At 44.6% G+C, this 16720-nt stretch overlaps 1 protein-coding gene across 1 annotated transcript in view; it reads right to left on the reverse strand.

The window, feature by feature from the left end:
* cdkal1 (CDK5 regulatory subunit associated protein 1-like 1) overlaps positions 1-16314 on the reverse strand; it is a 314194-nt gene extending 297880 nt beyond the window's left edge. The window contains exons 1-2 of the mRNA XM_034102687.2: positions 16223-16314; positions 14543-14706 (exon numbers count right to left, since the gene is read on the reverse strand). Of these exons, the coding sequence (XP_033958578.1) occupies positions 14543-14700 (158 nt within the window). The 5' untranslated portion in view covers positions 14701-14706; positions 16223-16314. The remainder of the gene's footprint in view (positions 1-14542; positions 14707-16222) is intronic.
* Positions 16315-16720: the final 406 nt, after the last annotated feature.

Raw genomic sequence — 16720 nt, forward strand, 5'->3', positions numbered from 1 at the left:
CATGGACAAGTGAGTTTTGCAATTTACTTGTCCAAATACATTTTGTGCATGCTGCACCTATTTGAAATATTATTAAATATCAACATAAAGCATACACGAATCTGGGTTACTACGGTAACATTTTATCGTTTTAACAGTACTACTACTTTTATCGATAGCGCTTATCGATCCGGTCCTTTAACGGTAATCTTATCGGTTCTTTTGAGAGAAAAAAAAAGGTAAATTAACTAAACAAAATTGTAAATAATGTGAACTTACTGCAAAAATACAGTGGTACAGAGCAACACAGTTGGGGCATACAGGTATGCTGCAAAAGGCCTAACGGTTCTTCTGGAGCAGGGGTAGCCAACACGGTGCCCGCGGGCACTTAGTCACCCGCAGGGGCAACGTGAGTCGCCCGCAGGGGCAACGTGAGTCGCCCGCAGGGGCAACGTGAGTCGCCCGCAGGGGCAACGTGAGTCGCCCGCAGGGGCAACGTGAGTCTTTTAAAAATAGCTCGCCAAGCAAATCCAAAATGTAAAAAATACACAAAACAAAAAAGGAAATGTAATTAAAAGAATCTACCCTATGCATAAAGAAAACCTCAATCATAGCAAACTCTATCTACAGCTCTATATCTAACACCCCTCCTCCCACCACCCCAAAATGAATATCGACCAATCAGGTTCTTGCTTGATTTGTGGGACCAGCGTTGCAGTTGGGAAGAAAAGCAATGTGGAGCGGCAGCTCACCGCACACTTCATAAGGAGTTTGACCGTGATTTTCCTTCTGGCAGAATCTACACAACACATCAGCCCCATTGAACACAGCCTAGTCATGCCATCCTATACAACACATGAGGGGCAGAGTTTTACTCTGTGTGTTGCAACTTGCATATATATTTATTGCTCTTGACATGTCCTCCTTTTTTTCGAAATCCTGTTTGTGTCTCCCCACTTTACAAATATGTTTATTTTTATTTTTTTAACGCAAGCCGTCATCGCCACGGAAGAGCACACAGCCTCTGTGAGCGAGCGAGACAAAGAGAGCGAGAGAGCACACCTTTATCTATTTAATATAGATAAAGTAAGAAATCATTCCAATGTGTACTATAGGACAGTAAAAAAAACAAAAAAGAGTTTAAAAGGGGAGTGATTAGTAAAATATGCATAAATAGAAAGAAATAATGCTAACTGAGGTTACCTACTGTAACCCAGCTTCTATGAGTAAATGGCGCAGCCTTCTAAGGCTATCGCTATTGGGTTATCCCTCTGCGCCCCCGCGCAGCACTGAAACACTTTTAGTCCACGCCCACCCGCTAGGTGGGCCCCACCCTCGGGCCTCATTCCGGTATAAGTAGGAAGGGGGCCCGGCAATCTGCTCCCATACAATATAACTTTTCTTCAGCTATTCGTAGAGCCAGTGAGGCCCAGCGCTTAGAGGGCTGCGCCATTTACTCATAGAAGCTGGGTTACAGTAGGTAACCTCAGTTCTATTTCGTATATGGCTTCGCCCTCTAAGGCTATCGCTATTGGGTTAAGGGCGAAGCATGATGTAGTCTGCGCCCCACTGGGTCCGCCCGGCACTAGAAGCACAGACACACCTGCTCAATAACACCCCCTGCCTGTTGTGCCATGCGTAATGGCGCATCACCATCCCTGGAACATAGCAAAACATGCCTATCTTCCCGACGGGGTGAAGGCTGGGAAAAATATTACATTACATTGCATTTAGCTGACGCTTTTATCCAAAGCGACTTACAATAAGTACATTCGACCAGCAAGACACAACCTTGAAGAAAACAGAATCATATAAGTACATCAGGTTTCATAGAGCCAAGCGTTTCAAGTGCTACTCAACTGGCTATAGATAAGCCAGTCCTTTATTAGTATATAAGTGCTCTGTTAGCAGTTCTTTGTTAGTAATTCTATCGCTCGAGGTGGAGTCGAAAGAGATGAGTTACATACATACCAGGCCGCCGTGCGCACCACATAGCAGGACAGCGCGCGCACAAGACAGAAGAGATGAGACGTGGCTTCTTCCTCAGAACAGCAGCCGCCTGGCTGCGTTCAAAAGCTGCGCGGATCGTACTCCTCCCTGGCGATTGAGGTAGGCTGCTTCCATAGCCGTGGCCTGTTGTCTGTGCAAATCAACACATGTTTGATTGTACAGCAACGGGGCGACTCCCCCGTTCTTTTCCGAGATTTAGAAAAATAGCGGGAGTAAACCGCGCAAGACACTGTTCCTGGGATAACGGGAGTGTTTCTTGTATCCCATGGAACTGCTGGGGGGAGAGGCTTCTCTGTGATGTGCCGTAATGGTCGTCATGGTGACGAGCCACGCCATTGCCACCGCTGCCCGTGAGGCAAAAGGGCTACGAGGGAGTTTCCACACGCTGCATTTCACTCCGTCTCTCATCATGAGGGGCGTACACGCCCAGAGGATGAGAGGTGTGTGTATGCTGTCCACACGAGGCGTTATAACGGTGCTCGTGGATTTATTATGACCGTGTGTAGGAGGCATATCTGGGACAGAGGAATGCCGCGAGCTCTGCAGTTTATAAACCAATAGGTTAAAAACAGCAGGCTTCTGCAGCGAATGAACCACCTCTGGAGTGTCCCCCTGTTGGAAGAGACCCAGGGGATCACCACGTGACCAGCTGACGCCAACGCCGAGCAGCTGCGTCACGGAGAGGGCTGTGTGGGTTGTGACATGCCGGAGGAGAGCTGTCAGTTTCTCCACTCGCTGCCGCGAGAGCCGCGCTCTGCTGGCTGAGTTTAATTCCACTCCAGATAAACATTTGTCTGAGAGGGAGAGGACAGCTCTTCTTCCAATTTATTATGAAACCCAGGCTTTGACAGATGCGATACGAGATGTACCGTCTGTAAAGCGACTTCCTCCCTGGAGCGAGCCAGCAAATAGCAGGTCGTCCAGAGGAAACCACACTCTCATCCCTCCTCTGTGTAGTGGCTCCAGCCTTCTCTACACAAAAATGGGAGGAGCCAGGAAATATCCGAACGGCAGACGATTGTCTGGTCTGATATTCCCTGAAATGAGAAAACGCAGGAATTTCCTGTGTTTCGGGATGATGGGTACGTGGAAGTATGCATCCTTCAGGTGGAAGTGAACCAGTCGTCCTGGTGAACACATTCCAGCACCTGTTTGATCGTCAGCATGTGGAATACTGACAGATCGAGGATGTCTCATTGCCCCAGTCTTTTTCGGGATTAGAAAAATAACGGGAGTGAAAACCCCTGATTTTCTCCCTTTGAGGAACCCTGGAAATATCCTCTTTCAACAGGAGTTCCAGCAGCTCGGATTGGAGCGCAAGACATAGCTTCTGGGAGGACAGGAGTGTTTCTGTATCCCATTGAACTGTGGGGGGGGGGGGGGGGAGAGGCGAACTGCAGGACGCATCCTCTGCTGATCAGCTTGCTCATCCATCTGTCCATCAGACCCACACGCTGCCACTCTGAGAAAACCTCTGAGAGAGGGCGCACGTGCTCGAGATGTGTTTTTTTGGTCGTCATGGTGACGAGCCACGCCAGAGCCCCTGCCGCCGCTGCCCGTGAGGCAACCCAAGGTGAGCTTGGACCGAAAGGGCTGCGCGGGGTCCTCCACACGCTGCGTCTCACTCCGACTCATCATGAGGCACGTACAGGCTCAGGGGATGGATGGAGGTGTGTGCAGTGCTGTCCACATGAGGCGTTATAACGGCGCTCATGGGTTTATTATGACTGTGTGTAGGAGGCGTATCTCGGACAGAGGAATGCCGCGAGCTCTGCAGGTTATTAACCGAGGTTAAAACCGGCAGGCTTCTGCAGCGAGCCCTGCTGTCTACTTAATCAACAGATTAGTGGCAGCCGCGAAAGGGCTGCGAGGAAGCCTCCACACGCTGCGTTTCACTCCGGCTGTCATCATGAGGCGTGTCCACGCTCAGGGGATGAGTGGAGGTGTGTGCAGTGCTGTCCACATGAGGCGTTAAAACGGCGCTCATGGGTTATTATGACTGTGTGTAGGAGGCGTATCTCGGACAGAGGAATGCCGCGAGCTCTGCAGGTTATTAACCGTTAAAACCAGCAGGCTTCTGCAGGGAGCCCTGCTGTCTACTTAATCAACAGATTAGTGGCAGCCGGCTTAATTACCGGCTCTGCTTCCTCGGAGGCTCTCGCGGAGCAGACCAGGAGCGGGGGAGCCTCACTCCCCTTTGACACGCCGCCGGGAGACCCTGTCTCTGGGGTGGCGGGGGAGCGGAGACGTGGGACGGAGCCCCTGCAGCCGCTGAAGGGCAAGTCTGACGCCGAGGCGGTTGCTGTGGGCGTCTCTCCGCTTGCGGCCTCCTGTGGCCGGCGTAGACGCCGCAGCTGCTGCGGGCGTTGATGCCGCTGTGGCAGCTCAGCCGGCTGGAGCCAGCTGCACATGCTGGCGAATGTCGTCCGCCTGTTCCGCGGCCGTCTTCATGGACTCCACCATGGCGTGGAACTGGGGTCCGAGCAGCCCGTCTGGGCTGATTGGAGCGTCCAGTAGTACTTTTCTGGCCGTCTCCGTAACAGACACCTACTTCAGCCTGAGGTGGCGCTGGATCTGTGTCACCCACGCGGAAATCCTTGCCTGGGAGACAGCGACGGACGCGCACAGAATGAGCGCCGTGCTGGCCGCCTTGCTGATTTCCTCTGCCTCGGTGGTGGACCGCTCTACCAGTGTCCCCACCGAGTTTGAGAGCCGCGTCGATGTTATTCGCCGCCGCGCTGTGGTGACGGAGAGGGGGAAAGCATGTTCGGCCGCCAAGCTGGCACCCTGCTCCGACTCCGCCGTCCGGGGGAGAGGAGGGAGGGGAGAACCGAACGGTGAACTGTGGAGGGAGGCGGGGCAGGAGTTACCTTTTTCCTCGGACTCTTGCCCGGCACTCGGCCCCAGGGACACGAGGCCCCGTCCAAGGGCTCGTAAGCCTGGACGGGCCAATCGTCCTCCTCGGTCACAGCAGCAAGAGCGTCCGCTCTCCGCTTCCCGTCGCCCGAGGGGAGACGAGCGCAGTGTGTGCATACCTGCTGGTTTCGAGCCGCGTACGCGTGCTCTGACCCCCGGCAGATTTGAATACTGCTTTTATCTCTGCTGCTCATAACTCATTATGAACCCAGCGCCACATGAGGGACAATCACGGACGCAGTTGTCCTGATGATTCTCAATTGCTGTGCTTCAGTAACTGTGCTGGTTTGCTGAAGAAAAGAGGGAGCAGATTGCCGGGCCGCCTTCCTACTTATACCGGAAGGAGGCCCGAGGGTGGGGCCCACCTAGCGGGTGGGCGTGGACTACAAGTGTTTCAGTGCTGCGCGGGGGCGCAGAGGGATAACCCAATAGCGATAGCCTTAGAGGGCGAAGCCATATACGAAATAGAACTAGGTAACATAAGATAAGAATAAACAAGTTTAAATGATTTGTTATTGGTTGTGATCCTATTCTAAAGATGTTTGGATTATTGAAACGTATACAGCTCTCTTTCATATGAGTGTTGAGAGCTGTATCCATACATTCATTTTGTGCTCAAAGTGCACCAGATTGATGCATTTAACTTCAACATATAAAAAAATATCTTCCAGGAGGTCCACCCCCAAATAAAGCAGGTTAAAATAATTAAATTGAATACATTTTCTTTTAGTAAATGCTGAAACCGGGTCCCACATACCCAAACAGCACACAAAGGTTAAAGGTAAGCATATAATAATGTTAAAATGTGCTAAATATATACACTGCAAAAAACTAAAAAAAGAGGAGTAAAAGTAGCCCACGGCTTGTTTTATTTTGTGAAAGTAGCTCTCATCCTAACAAAGGTTGGTGACCCCTGTTTTTGAGGAAGATTGAGGTTGTGGTGGAACATTACGGGACATAATGTGTTGTTGTTTAGACAAATTGCTCGTGTTACCGCTCTTACATGCTATAACTCTGCTACATAACTCTTATTGCACTTTTGGCAACGAGCTTAGTTTTAGAGTGTGTGTGTGTGTGTGTGTGGTGTGTGTGTGGTGTGTGTGTGTGTGTGTGTGTGTGTGTGTGTGTGTGTGTGTGTGTGTGTGTGTGTGTGTGTGTGTGTGTGTGTGTGTGTGTGTGTGTGTGTGTGGTGTGTGTGTGGTGTGTGTGTGTGGTGTGTGTGTGTGTGTGCAGCCACGTGTGTAAACTGCCCCGCCCCCTCACACACAGACGGGGGAGAGAGATCTCTCGTCTGGATCGGATCGGATCGTTTCGATCACTCGAAATCTTGTCACTACACTCTACACTCGTAGAGCAGAGCGAGCGGAGCGCATTTTCGCGAGCGGAGCACATTTTCTCATCCGCCTCACGGAGCGTGGAAAGTGAGGGGCAGGGCTGCCTCTCTTCCGTCGGCGTGGATAGGAGGTTTACCTGTGCACCTGTGCTGTTGTGGGGAGGTTTTTCCCGGCAAGTCGCGGAGAGACAGAGCGGCTGCACGTTGTTGTTTGGGACCCCTTTTTCCACCTGCCCAGTTGTGCTGTGGCGGTGACCTGCTTCCACTTGTCGTGTGCTGCTGTCCTGGCGAGATTTTACCCCGGGGGGCGTAACGGAGAGACCGGAGCGGCTTCGCGTTCGGGCTGCGGCCTGCTTTACAACTGCTGTAGCGGAGGCCTGTATCCACCTGCTCCACCTGTCGTGCTCTACGGTGCCGAGGACGTTTTACCACGGGGATATCGCTGAGAGACCGGAGCGCCTCTACGCCTCGAGCTGGTCCTGCTTTGCCTATCCTGCTGTACTGAGGAGGTTCTGCACCGGGGATATCGCGAGGAGAACGGAGCGCCTCCACATTTCGGGCCTGCTTGCACGCCTATCCGGATGCTCTGCTGGTCTGGGAAAATGGCCCATATCGGGATTCTGCTGTGCCTGTTAACTATTTTGGACTATGAGAAGATCTCTAGTCATTCTGAGAAGTCTACTGGATTCAGGTCTGTTCTGCCACCCGCAGTGGGCATCCCCTGCAAAGGTTCGGATGTGTTGCTCAAACAATTACCGGTTGCCTTGTCACAGTCAATCTGCTCGACAAAATATGTTTGTCTTTTTTATTTTCCTGCGATGATGGTTCTTCAGGACTGCTTCTTAAGCTCTAATCACACTCTCGCAGACTTTTCCGGTGTTTCTAAATTAGATGACAATGTATGTGTGTCATTTAAGAGGAAAAGATGCCTGGTTTTTTTGTTGTTATTACTGTCAGGAAATGTACAACCTAACCCTGGTCCGCCCAGTAGTAATAGTCAGATCGCTAATCCTGCTGCTTTTAAAGCTAGGTCTGGGTTGGGTTTCATCCACTTGAATGTGCGCAGTCTGTTAGGTAAACTAGATTTTGTCCGTATCTGGGCAAAATCGACTGACGCTGACGTCATTGTCTTATCTGAAACATGGCTAAATAAGTCTATTTTGGCCTCTGACATTGCCTTAAATGGTTTTAATGTGTATCGTACCGACCGGCCTAATAAAGGTGGTGGCGTTGCAATTTATGTTAAGAATAAGTTCAGTGTAACCACATTAGTTTCCAAATCGATCAGTAAGCAATTTGAATTTTTAGCCTTAAATATAGAAGTGGCAAAGGGTCAACAGGTCATGGTAGTGAGTTGTTACAGACCCCCCTCAGCTGTCAAAGACTCCTTGTCTTCACTAGCAAATCTTTTATCACAACTAGACTACAAGGAAATAGTCCTACTTGGAGATTTTAACTGGGACTGGTTAACTGCAGTGTCAGAGGATTTTAAAAACCTTTGTATCTCATTGAATGTTACTCAGATTGTGGACAGTCCTACTCGCCCAAATATTAAGTCCCCTAATAAATCCTCCCTAATTGATCTCATTTTAACTAATGTTCCCCATAAATATTCTTCTGTGGGAGTATTTGCAAATGATCTGAGCGATCACTGTGTTGTAGCCACAATTAGGGACACTAAGGTCCAAAAGGTTAAACCTCGCATTATCATCAAGAGAGACATAAAACATTTTGTGGAGCAGGGTTTTGTGCATGATCTGTTTGATTTTGTTGGGGTAAAATCGAGTGTGCTGATGTAGAAACCGCATGGTCTTATTTTTATCTTGGTTTTATGGAGATCATTGATAGACATGCACCCCTGCGTAATTTTAGAGTAAAGCGACGAGACAATCCTTGGTTTTCTGCTGAGCTGTCTAGTCTCCTTCATGAGAGAAACAAGGCCTGGGCAAAGGCTAGGAAATCAGGCTCAGAGATAGAATGGCTGCGTTTTAGGCAGCTAAGGAATAGCTTCACTTCAAATGTCAAAAGTGCAAAGTCGAAGTACTATTTGTCAGTTACCACAGAAAACCTAAATAATCCTAGGAAATGTTGGAAAGCAATAAAAATCGATATCAACCGGTGAGATCCGTAATGAGCTACCTCCGTGCCTTACCACAGCATCTGGCTCTATATCGGACAGGGCCACTATGCTAAATTGCTTTAATGAGCATTTTGTGTCCTGTGGTTCTCTATTTGATTCTGTCTAACTCTGCTTCTGTAAACACCACAGTCTGTGACTCTGAACAACGTGGTCTGGAAAACCCTTTCAGTTTTACCCCTTTTACTGTTGATGTTGTTCATGAAGCCTTATCTAAGCTAGATCCTAGGAAACCGGCTGGCCCGGACAACTTAGAACCTTTCTTTTTAAAGATAGCTGCAGACTTTATTGCTCCACCTCTTACTTCTCTTTTTAACCTCTCCCTCAGCACAAATACAATTCCAAAAGTATGGAAGTCTGCTTATGTCTTGCCTTTACTGAAAGGAGGGGAGGCAACTATTTTAAATAACTATAGGCCAATCTCTAAATTGTCAGTTCTGGCTAAGGTTCTTGAACGCCTAGTGAGTGAACAGGTAAAGGAGTTTTTATGTACAAATGACATCCTGTCTAAACATCAGTCAGGCTTCAGAAAGAAACACAGCACCATCACTGCCACGATGAAAGTGGTAAATGACATTACTAGTATTTTAGATAATAAGTAGAGTTGTGCAGCTCTGTTTATTGACCTTTCCAAAGCGTTTGTTTGACACACAACATCTCATCTTAAAGCAGAGGCTACTCAGTATTGGCCTATCCAGCCTTGCAGTGGGGTGGTTTGTGAACTACCTCTCTGAAAGGTCCCAATGTGTTCATTTTGATGGGCTGTCTTCTGAGTGGTTGAACATTGCTAATGGTGTTCCTCAAGGTTCTGTTTTAGGTCCACTTTTATTCTCCATCAACAGTTTAGGTGATAATGTGGATGAAGCTACTTTACATTTTTATGCGGATGATACTGTGATGTATTGTGCAGGTCCCACCATTAAGGAGGCTGTTGTTAAATTACAGGCTGTTTTAACATTATTCAGACTCAGTTCTCTGAATTAAAGCTTCTTTTAAATGTGGATAAAACCAAGGTAATGCTCTTTTCAAAAGCAAAAAAGACACCAGAGCCTGTTTTAGATATTGTAACTACGCAAGGAACAAAACTTGAAGTTGTTGCCTGTTACAAATACCTTGGTATCTGGCTTGATGATTGTCTCACTTTTAAACTTCATGTCAATAACCTGCTAAAAAAACTGAGGGTTAGGCTAGGGTTCTTTTTCAGAAACAAGTCCTGTTTCTCGCTTGAGGCCAGGAAAAGGCTAGTCACTGTGACCTTTTTACCTGTGCTGGACTATGGGGATCTGGTCTATATGAATGCACCTGCCAATTGCCTGGTCAAGTTAGATGCTGCGTATCACAGTGCACTGAGATTTGTGACAAACTGTAAAGCATTAACCCATCACTGTACCCTGTATGCAAGGGCTGGTTTGCTTTCACTAACTGTACGGAGGCTCAGTCACTGGTACATTTTTATATACAAAGCCATGCTAGGGAAACTTCCATCTTATATCTGCTCCCTGATCTCACGGAGAATTGTAAGTGGCTACTGCCTGAGATCGAATGCTGTGGTTTTATTAAATGTGCCAACTGCTAGGACTGTCTTAGGGAAGACAGCTTTTAGATGCACAGCTCCTCTGTCTTGGAATAGTCTGCAAATTAAATGGAAACTGAACAATCTGGTGCCACTAAATGTTTTTAAAGCTCGGTTGGATGCTAGTCAATCAGAAGCTATTGGTACCTGTTTATGTGGATAATCATGTAAATGATGCTGTATGATGTCCTTTTGTTGTTCTGTTTATGCTTTTATGTTTCATGTGGAACTACTTGAACAGGTCTCCCTTGGAAAAGAGATCAATGATCTCAATGGGATTTTATCTGTATAAATAAAGGTTTGAAATGAAATGAAATGTAGTCTTATTGCATATTAGAAACGGAGTTGGCGAAACTAAAACTGCAATATAATGTTTATTTAGCAATAATACATATGACATATTTTTTAAATGTCTCTAGTACCGATAAAAAGACTGATAACGTCGGAGCTTAACGGTACCACTGTCTTTAATAATTCCGCACCAGGGCCCATTTAATACCGGGGCTCGGTACCCATCCCTAATCACACATGACAAAGAAGGAAACGTAAAGCGGTCGCAAACAATGGCGGACACGGACAATTTGCAAATGAGTTCTGCCTTTTGTAAGCTGAATATATCAATAATTTGTCAATAAATATGGCCGAAAAACGTCATTTGTCTGTCGGACAATGGAAAGATGTACTTGTCCGATATTGTAAATAACACGTCACGGGCGATAGGACTTTTTCGCACACTGTACATATTAGTTTCATTGAACTACTTCAACCGTTGTTGTGGAATTTGTTTATTGCAAACAGCCTTTGAAATATTTTGCCAATAAACCTAATGTGCAATAGGGGTTGAATCATTTTCATTGGACCTGTGCATTTTTTTCTTCTTGCTCTTACCTGTCAATCATTATTTTTGAAATGTGAGGTCCTGTGACGATCATAACCAAATAAGATCAATCTATTATTTCCTTATGCAGTCTCTGTGTCACCAAATAAGTTAAAGGGGACCTATCATGCAAAATGCACTTTTGTACGTCTTTTATACATGAATATGTGTCCCCGGTGTGTCAGGGAACTCACCAAGTGTCAGAAAACACAACCCTCTCTCTTTTCCTCCATACCCAAATCTTTAAAGGAATGGTATGCTCATGACACTCATTTTTAAAAATAATTATCATCCAATAAAACAGACCAGTCTCTGCCAGTCTTTCTTTTTTTTTTTTTAATCCGATGACTTTATCAGTGATTTTAAACTGATTATATACCGAAATAACATCAACACTGTGGGCGCCGCCATTTTCCGGACGTGACGTAAACCATGCGTTTGGTTTTCGAGGACACGTTGATCTCCATGTTATTTACTGTAGTTTCTCTCTTCAAATATGCCTCACTGTATCGCGAAATATTGCCACAATTCTGATAGGAACAATCCACGGAATGCTTAGTTCCATCTGTTGCCAAAAGGTAAGCGTAAGAAGTACATTCAGAGGCAGTGGCTAGCGAAATGTGGCCGGCCCGAACCGAAAGATTCACAGGCTCATGTATGCAGCGAACATTTCAAATTTCCGGACGACTACTCTGAGAGTATGATAAAACATAACATGGGATTTATGGAACAACCATTACTTAATGGAGATGCAGTACCATCGGTCTTTCTGGTGTCATCACCGACCAGGACACCAGTTCGGCCAGTTGAGAAATCGCCCTCTGCAAGTGTGAAGGGACGGAGGAGCAGAAGTAGTGCTCGGAGTAAGAATAAGGTATGTTATAGCGCATTTCCATTGCAGCGGCTAGCCCCTTTTTAACGTCCAGGCCAGGACCGTTTTTGGTGGCCTTTCCATATAGCGTAGTACCGACTAGTGTGTATTTTCCCCCAGTTTTTTCCAGCCCCATAAAATCGTGATTCTATGGCCAGGGACAACGAAGCTGAGTATGCTAAACTAGAGAGGGAATCGCTAGCAAGGGTGGTACTACATGCATACATATAGTATCTTATATCATCTTCCTATTATACACACATGCATTTCCAAACATCTGGACTACCTATGTTGCAAATGTATTATCTCTTCAATTTACACACGGCATCTATTGCACGTCTGTCCGTCCTGGGAGAGGGATCCCTCCTCTGTTGCTCTCCCTGAGGTTTCTCCCATGTTCCCTTTAAACTGTAGGTTTTCTTCGGAAGTTTTTCCTTGTACGATGTGAGGGTCTACGGACAGAGGGTGTCGTATTGTCATACTGATAAAACATCAAAACTTCTTCCTCTGCTGACGAGTCCGAACTCAAATATTCAGCCATGTTTCCGTGTGTTGACCATAGGTGTTGACAAAGTGAACGCATGGATGACGTCACGACCATCACGTGACTACTGAAAATGGCAAAAATGGCGGCGGCCAGACTGAATATAAAGGTTTTGATAAAAAAGAGCTATAAAATCATTATTTACCGGGGAATATCGCTGATTTCTTCAGGGTATGGTTTAAACATAATGTTTCACTAAATACTGAAGTTTTGATTAATTATCTAATGAGTGGACCATTCCTTTAAAAACGGGGCTGCAATGGAGCTGATACAGACTGATACAGATTTGAATTATTTTCTACGTCACAGAAGTGGTGCTCCGCCTATATGGCCAACTCTCCACCTATCAGGGGAATGTGGGGTTGGGCCATTGCCGCTCGAAAGCGCTGGAGACGCTGTAGTACATATGCCAGGCATGTAAGTGGCGCTGTAGTCTGTTTATTCTCCGCTGTGGCTCTTTTTCTCCCTCCCCGAGGCAAGCGTTTGCTCCTGCTGCTGTTATTCATTGCAATCCCTGCCTCGCTGTAATTCTCTCCGGTTTGCCACCAGCAGATGACAAACACCCACCCACCCGCCTCTTCCAAGGAACGAGGGGACCGTGCGGCAGAGTTTGAGTTCGATTTTTTTCCGCCGGTCAACATGTCCAGATACGGCTCAAGAAGCTGACTCAGATACGGAAATATATGATACATTATGATGTGATATGAATGATAATGATAATCGACGTCTGCACTCAGTGCCGCGGACTGTACGTAATTTTTTTTTTTATTTAACCAGATAAAAGCATTGAGATAGAATCTCATTTGCAATGCTGACCTGGCCAAGAAGGCAGCAACGTTACACATAACACAAACATATAAAATACAGAGAACATAACTAAGAAAACAAAAGACAAAAAAGCAGTCACTACATTGTGCACATTAGGACAGTAAGAAAGGTACACTACTTACTACTGCAAGAGCAGCTGGTGGTAAGGACCTCAGACAACTTCAATTTAAAACATGCTATTGAGACAAGTGCAGTCAGTTTGAGGCGTGATTGAAGGTCATTCCAAGACCAAGGACCATAATAACAACTATGTTACTTTGATCCGGTTACTAATGTTGTGGCAGATATTTAATTAAGCTTTCTTAACGCTAATGTTATAATAGTCAGATTGCTCTGAAGATGGGAGGTGATATTCTATTAATGTACACGTTCACAGTCTGTGATTTTTGCCGGCCGTCTTTCCTGCAACGGCAATTTAAACTGTATTTCCTTTATCCTGTAATATGACTTGATCGCTTTAAACTCAGCACACTGAACTCTGATTTGTCAGCAGGCAGTGCTTTCACTGAGTTGATCTCTGCAACCTAACCTGCTCCGGAGCAGGTTAGCCGTTCAGCATAAGTTACCATGGAGATCTAGCCCAGTAAAAAGAAAACCAGCGTCGTAGGACCGGAAACCCCGAGTTTTCCTTGAAGTTAGCCCGCGAAGCGAAAATCCGGCTTCGTAGTACAGGCCTCTGATCATGTAAGTTTGACAGTCACCATAACTGTCTAACTAATGACTTACGAGTCAGTCCACATGACTAAAAGACTATATCAAGTATTTTTCCTTTACCGGTCCAAGTCAACCAAGCTTCTTGTGGAAAAGCAAAGTTACTGTCTATTACTTTAGTGTTAACACGAAATTATTGAAACATTATGTTCAACATATATTCAACATAGAATTCACTAGAAAATATGAATACAGACTGGTTTTAAAACGTGCAGTTAATTGATCAAATCAAGTTTTATTTATATAGCACATTTATAAACGATTTTTGGTCGAGCCAAAGTGCTGTACATATAATAAAAATAGCCTACAGTAGAGACACTTTACAGCAAATACAACAGCACAGAATGTTCAGAATATCAGTATGAGAAAAACGACACCCTCTGTCCTTCTACCCTCACATCGTACAAGGAAAAACTTCCAGAGAAAACCCACAGTTTAAGGGGGAAAAAATGGGAGAAACCTCAGGGAGAGCAACAGAGGAGGGATCCCTCTCCCAGGGCGGACAGACGTGCAATAGATGCCGTGTGTAAATCGAAGAGATAATACATTTTACAGCATATAGACCGAATGTTAGGAAATGCATGTGTCGGTAATAAGAAGATGAATCCACGAGGATGTCAGCTACTGCTAATGGAAGTAGTCAATAAGGGAATTTAGCATATACTTTCCCCAATATCAGCCTAAAATATATTGTACTGGCAATAGATCACACTAAGGTCACACTCTAAACTACTGTGTGCACCACATCAAACATTTGACAAACCTATCAGTATGCAGCTCCTCTTGGCTCAGAGGCTCTTTTTTCTTCCTGAACCTCGGCATGATGCTCTTTCGAGCAGACTGTCTCTCATGAGGTGTGGGGTCGCTAGAGGACACCATGTCCTCAATGTCGTCAATCAGAGAGTCACAGGGGGACGGCATGATGCTCTGAAAATCAGATAGATACATAGTGAGCATAGCATTATTCTAGAAACTGTCTCTCATATGGTCAAGACCTATGAGCAGATGTGATAGGGACATTTAATTGCTCATGGATGTTAAAAAAGGCGTAGACTAACTATAATCAGCAATAAAGCTAATACAATAATTAACCACATTGATGTGTCGGAGTATGGCTAAATAATATAACAATTATTTTAGTTTTCTAGTAGTAATTTTACATTTACATAATTTTACAATTATGTTATCAATTAATGAATTGGACATTCAGTCACTAAAACATCAATAACGCCCATCACAGTTTTCTCAAGACCAAAGTATGTTTTCTGACTATGTATTAAATATAATCAAGGAATAACAACATTTTCTTATTTAAAAAATAATAATTTTACTATTTTGAAATAAGTATAACAAGTTCCAGATTGTTATACTTTAGATACATACCTATATGTAAGGTTTTGTGGAGAACGAGCTTTAAACTTCTTATAATAATGCCGTTCACAATGATGTTAGGAGTAATTTCGATTGAGAGACATGTTAAAGTCATGACATTCCATTTCTGAAACTGTAGACAATACATACTTAAATGATTTATTCATACAGCATCCTGTGATTATTGGAGGAGGATACCTGTGTCCACTGACGCAGCTGATTAGCCTAACCCTATACAGACAGCTATACTAAGAAGTGAAGTGGTCACTTACACCAACTTTAGCAAAGAGTTCACACGGTTTTTCCAATTCATATTTCTTAACCTGCTCTGCTAATTCGTACAACTTGCTTTGCTTTCTCTACACTGCAAAAACGTTTCATTATTTCAATGTATGAATTGAAAATGTGCAACAGAAAACACTACCAAGCTACATGAATGTCAGGTAATAAAAGGTACATAAAAAAAAGATTAGCTCGCTAGTAAATGCTAGGTCAAACCGCTCTGATACGGCAAACATAACATTAAATACAATATGTACTTTGAAAGTCTTACAAGACAAATAGTGAAGATAAACTCAATTAAAAACCAAATAAAACTAAACTAGAGCTACTCCCTTACTTAGTCGTATAAACTGAATGTGGCTTTCTAACTAACTTATTAGTTAGCTAGTATTTAACCCCCTATCCTAGCAGCTGCTGTTGACATAACTTAAAAAGCAACATAATTATAGGTAACGTTGACAGAACTAATCATGCATCTTATCTTATCACTACATTGATAAAGTAATAACTACGTGATATTAGAGTTGCCTACCCAACTGATGTAATGTCGTGTTTTATTCGGACCTTTACCTGTAACCCAACCGCACGCGCAGACTAGGTGATTAACGTTACAAATGAGAAACACGTGTGAAAAAGTATAATTTGACAGACACATAGCAACCTGTAGTCAAATGTGTAGTGTAACATAACAAGCTAGCTGTTAGATTAGCCTGCCTCAGTAGCTAGCCACTACCCACGTGCCCTTATTGTGGACAGCCAGACCCTTTGAGATACCATATAAATATCTTACCTGTGCCGCAATGTGGTTCCAAGTAAAAAATATATGCAAATTCAGAGGGTAGGAGGTCTAATAAATAGAAAATGTTATTATTTACACCACCAAAACAGTTGTCACAACTCTCAGACCGCCATACTTTTGCGTACTTACGGTGGGTAATGAGGGACAAACTAGATACGTGCGAATTCTACAGCATGGGAGTTCATCATTACTGTCCACAGTGCATCGTTTTTGGTTTTGTTATGGCATGTAATAAGGCACAGTGGTATGGTTAAATGGTAAAAATATATATATATATATATTGTTATGTAAATATAATATAATGGGTTTTTTTAAATCATGCCTTTGAACTGTCTACTAAAAATGTAAGCAGTCCTAGCCAATATGGTCTCATAGACTCAGTGATATTCCTCTGTGTTTACTTTCTACCACAGTGCAGTCATCCGTCGTGGCTAAAAGTTATACAAAATTAATAAATCAATGTATCAATCAATGAACGATATAATTAAT

The sequence above is a fragment of the Pseudochaenichthys georgianus genome, chromosome 16, assembly GCF_902827115.2.
Source record: "Pseudochaenichthys georgianus chromosome 16, fPseGeo1.2, whole genome shotgun sequence".
NCBI lineage: Eukaryota > Metazoa > Chordata > Actinopteri > Perciformes > Channichthyidae > Pseudochaenichthys > Pseudochaenichthys georgianus.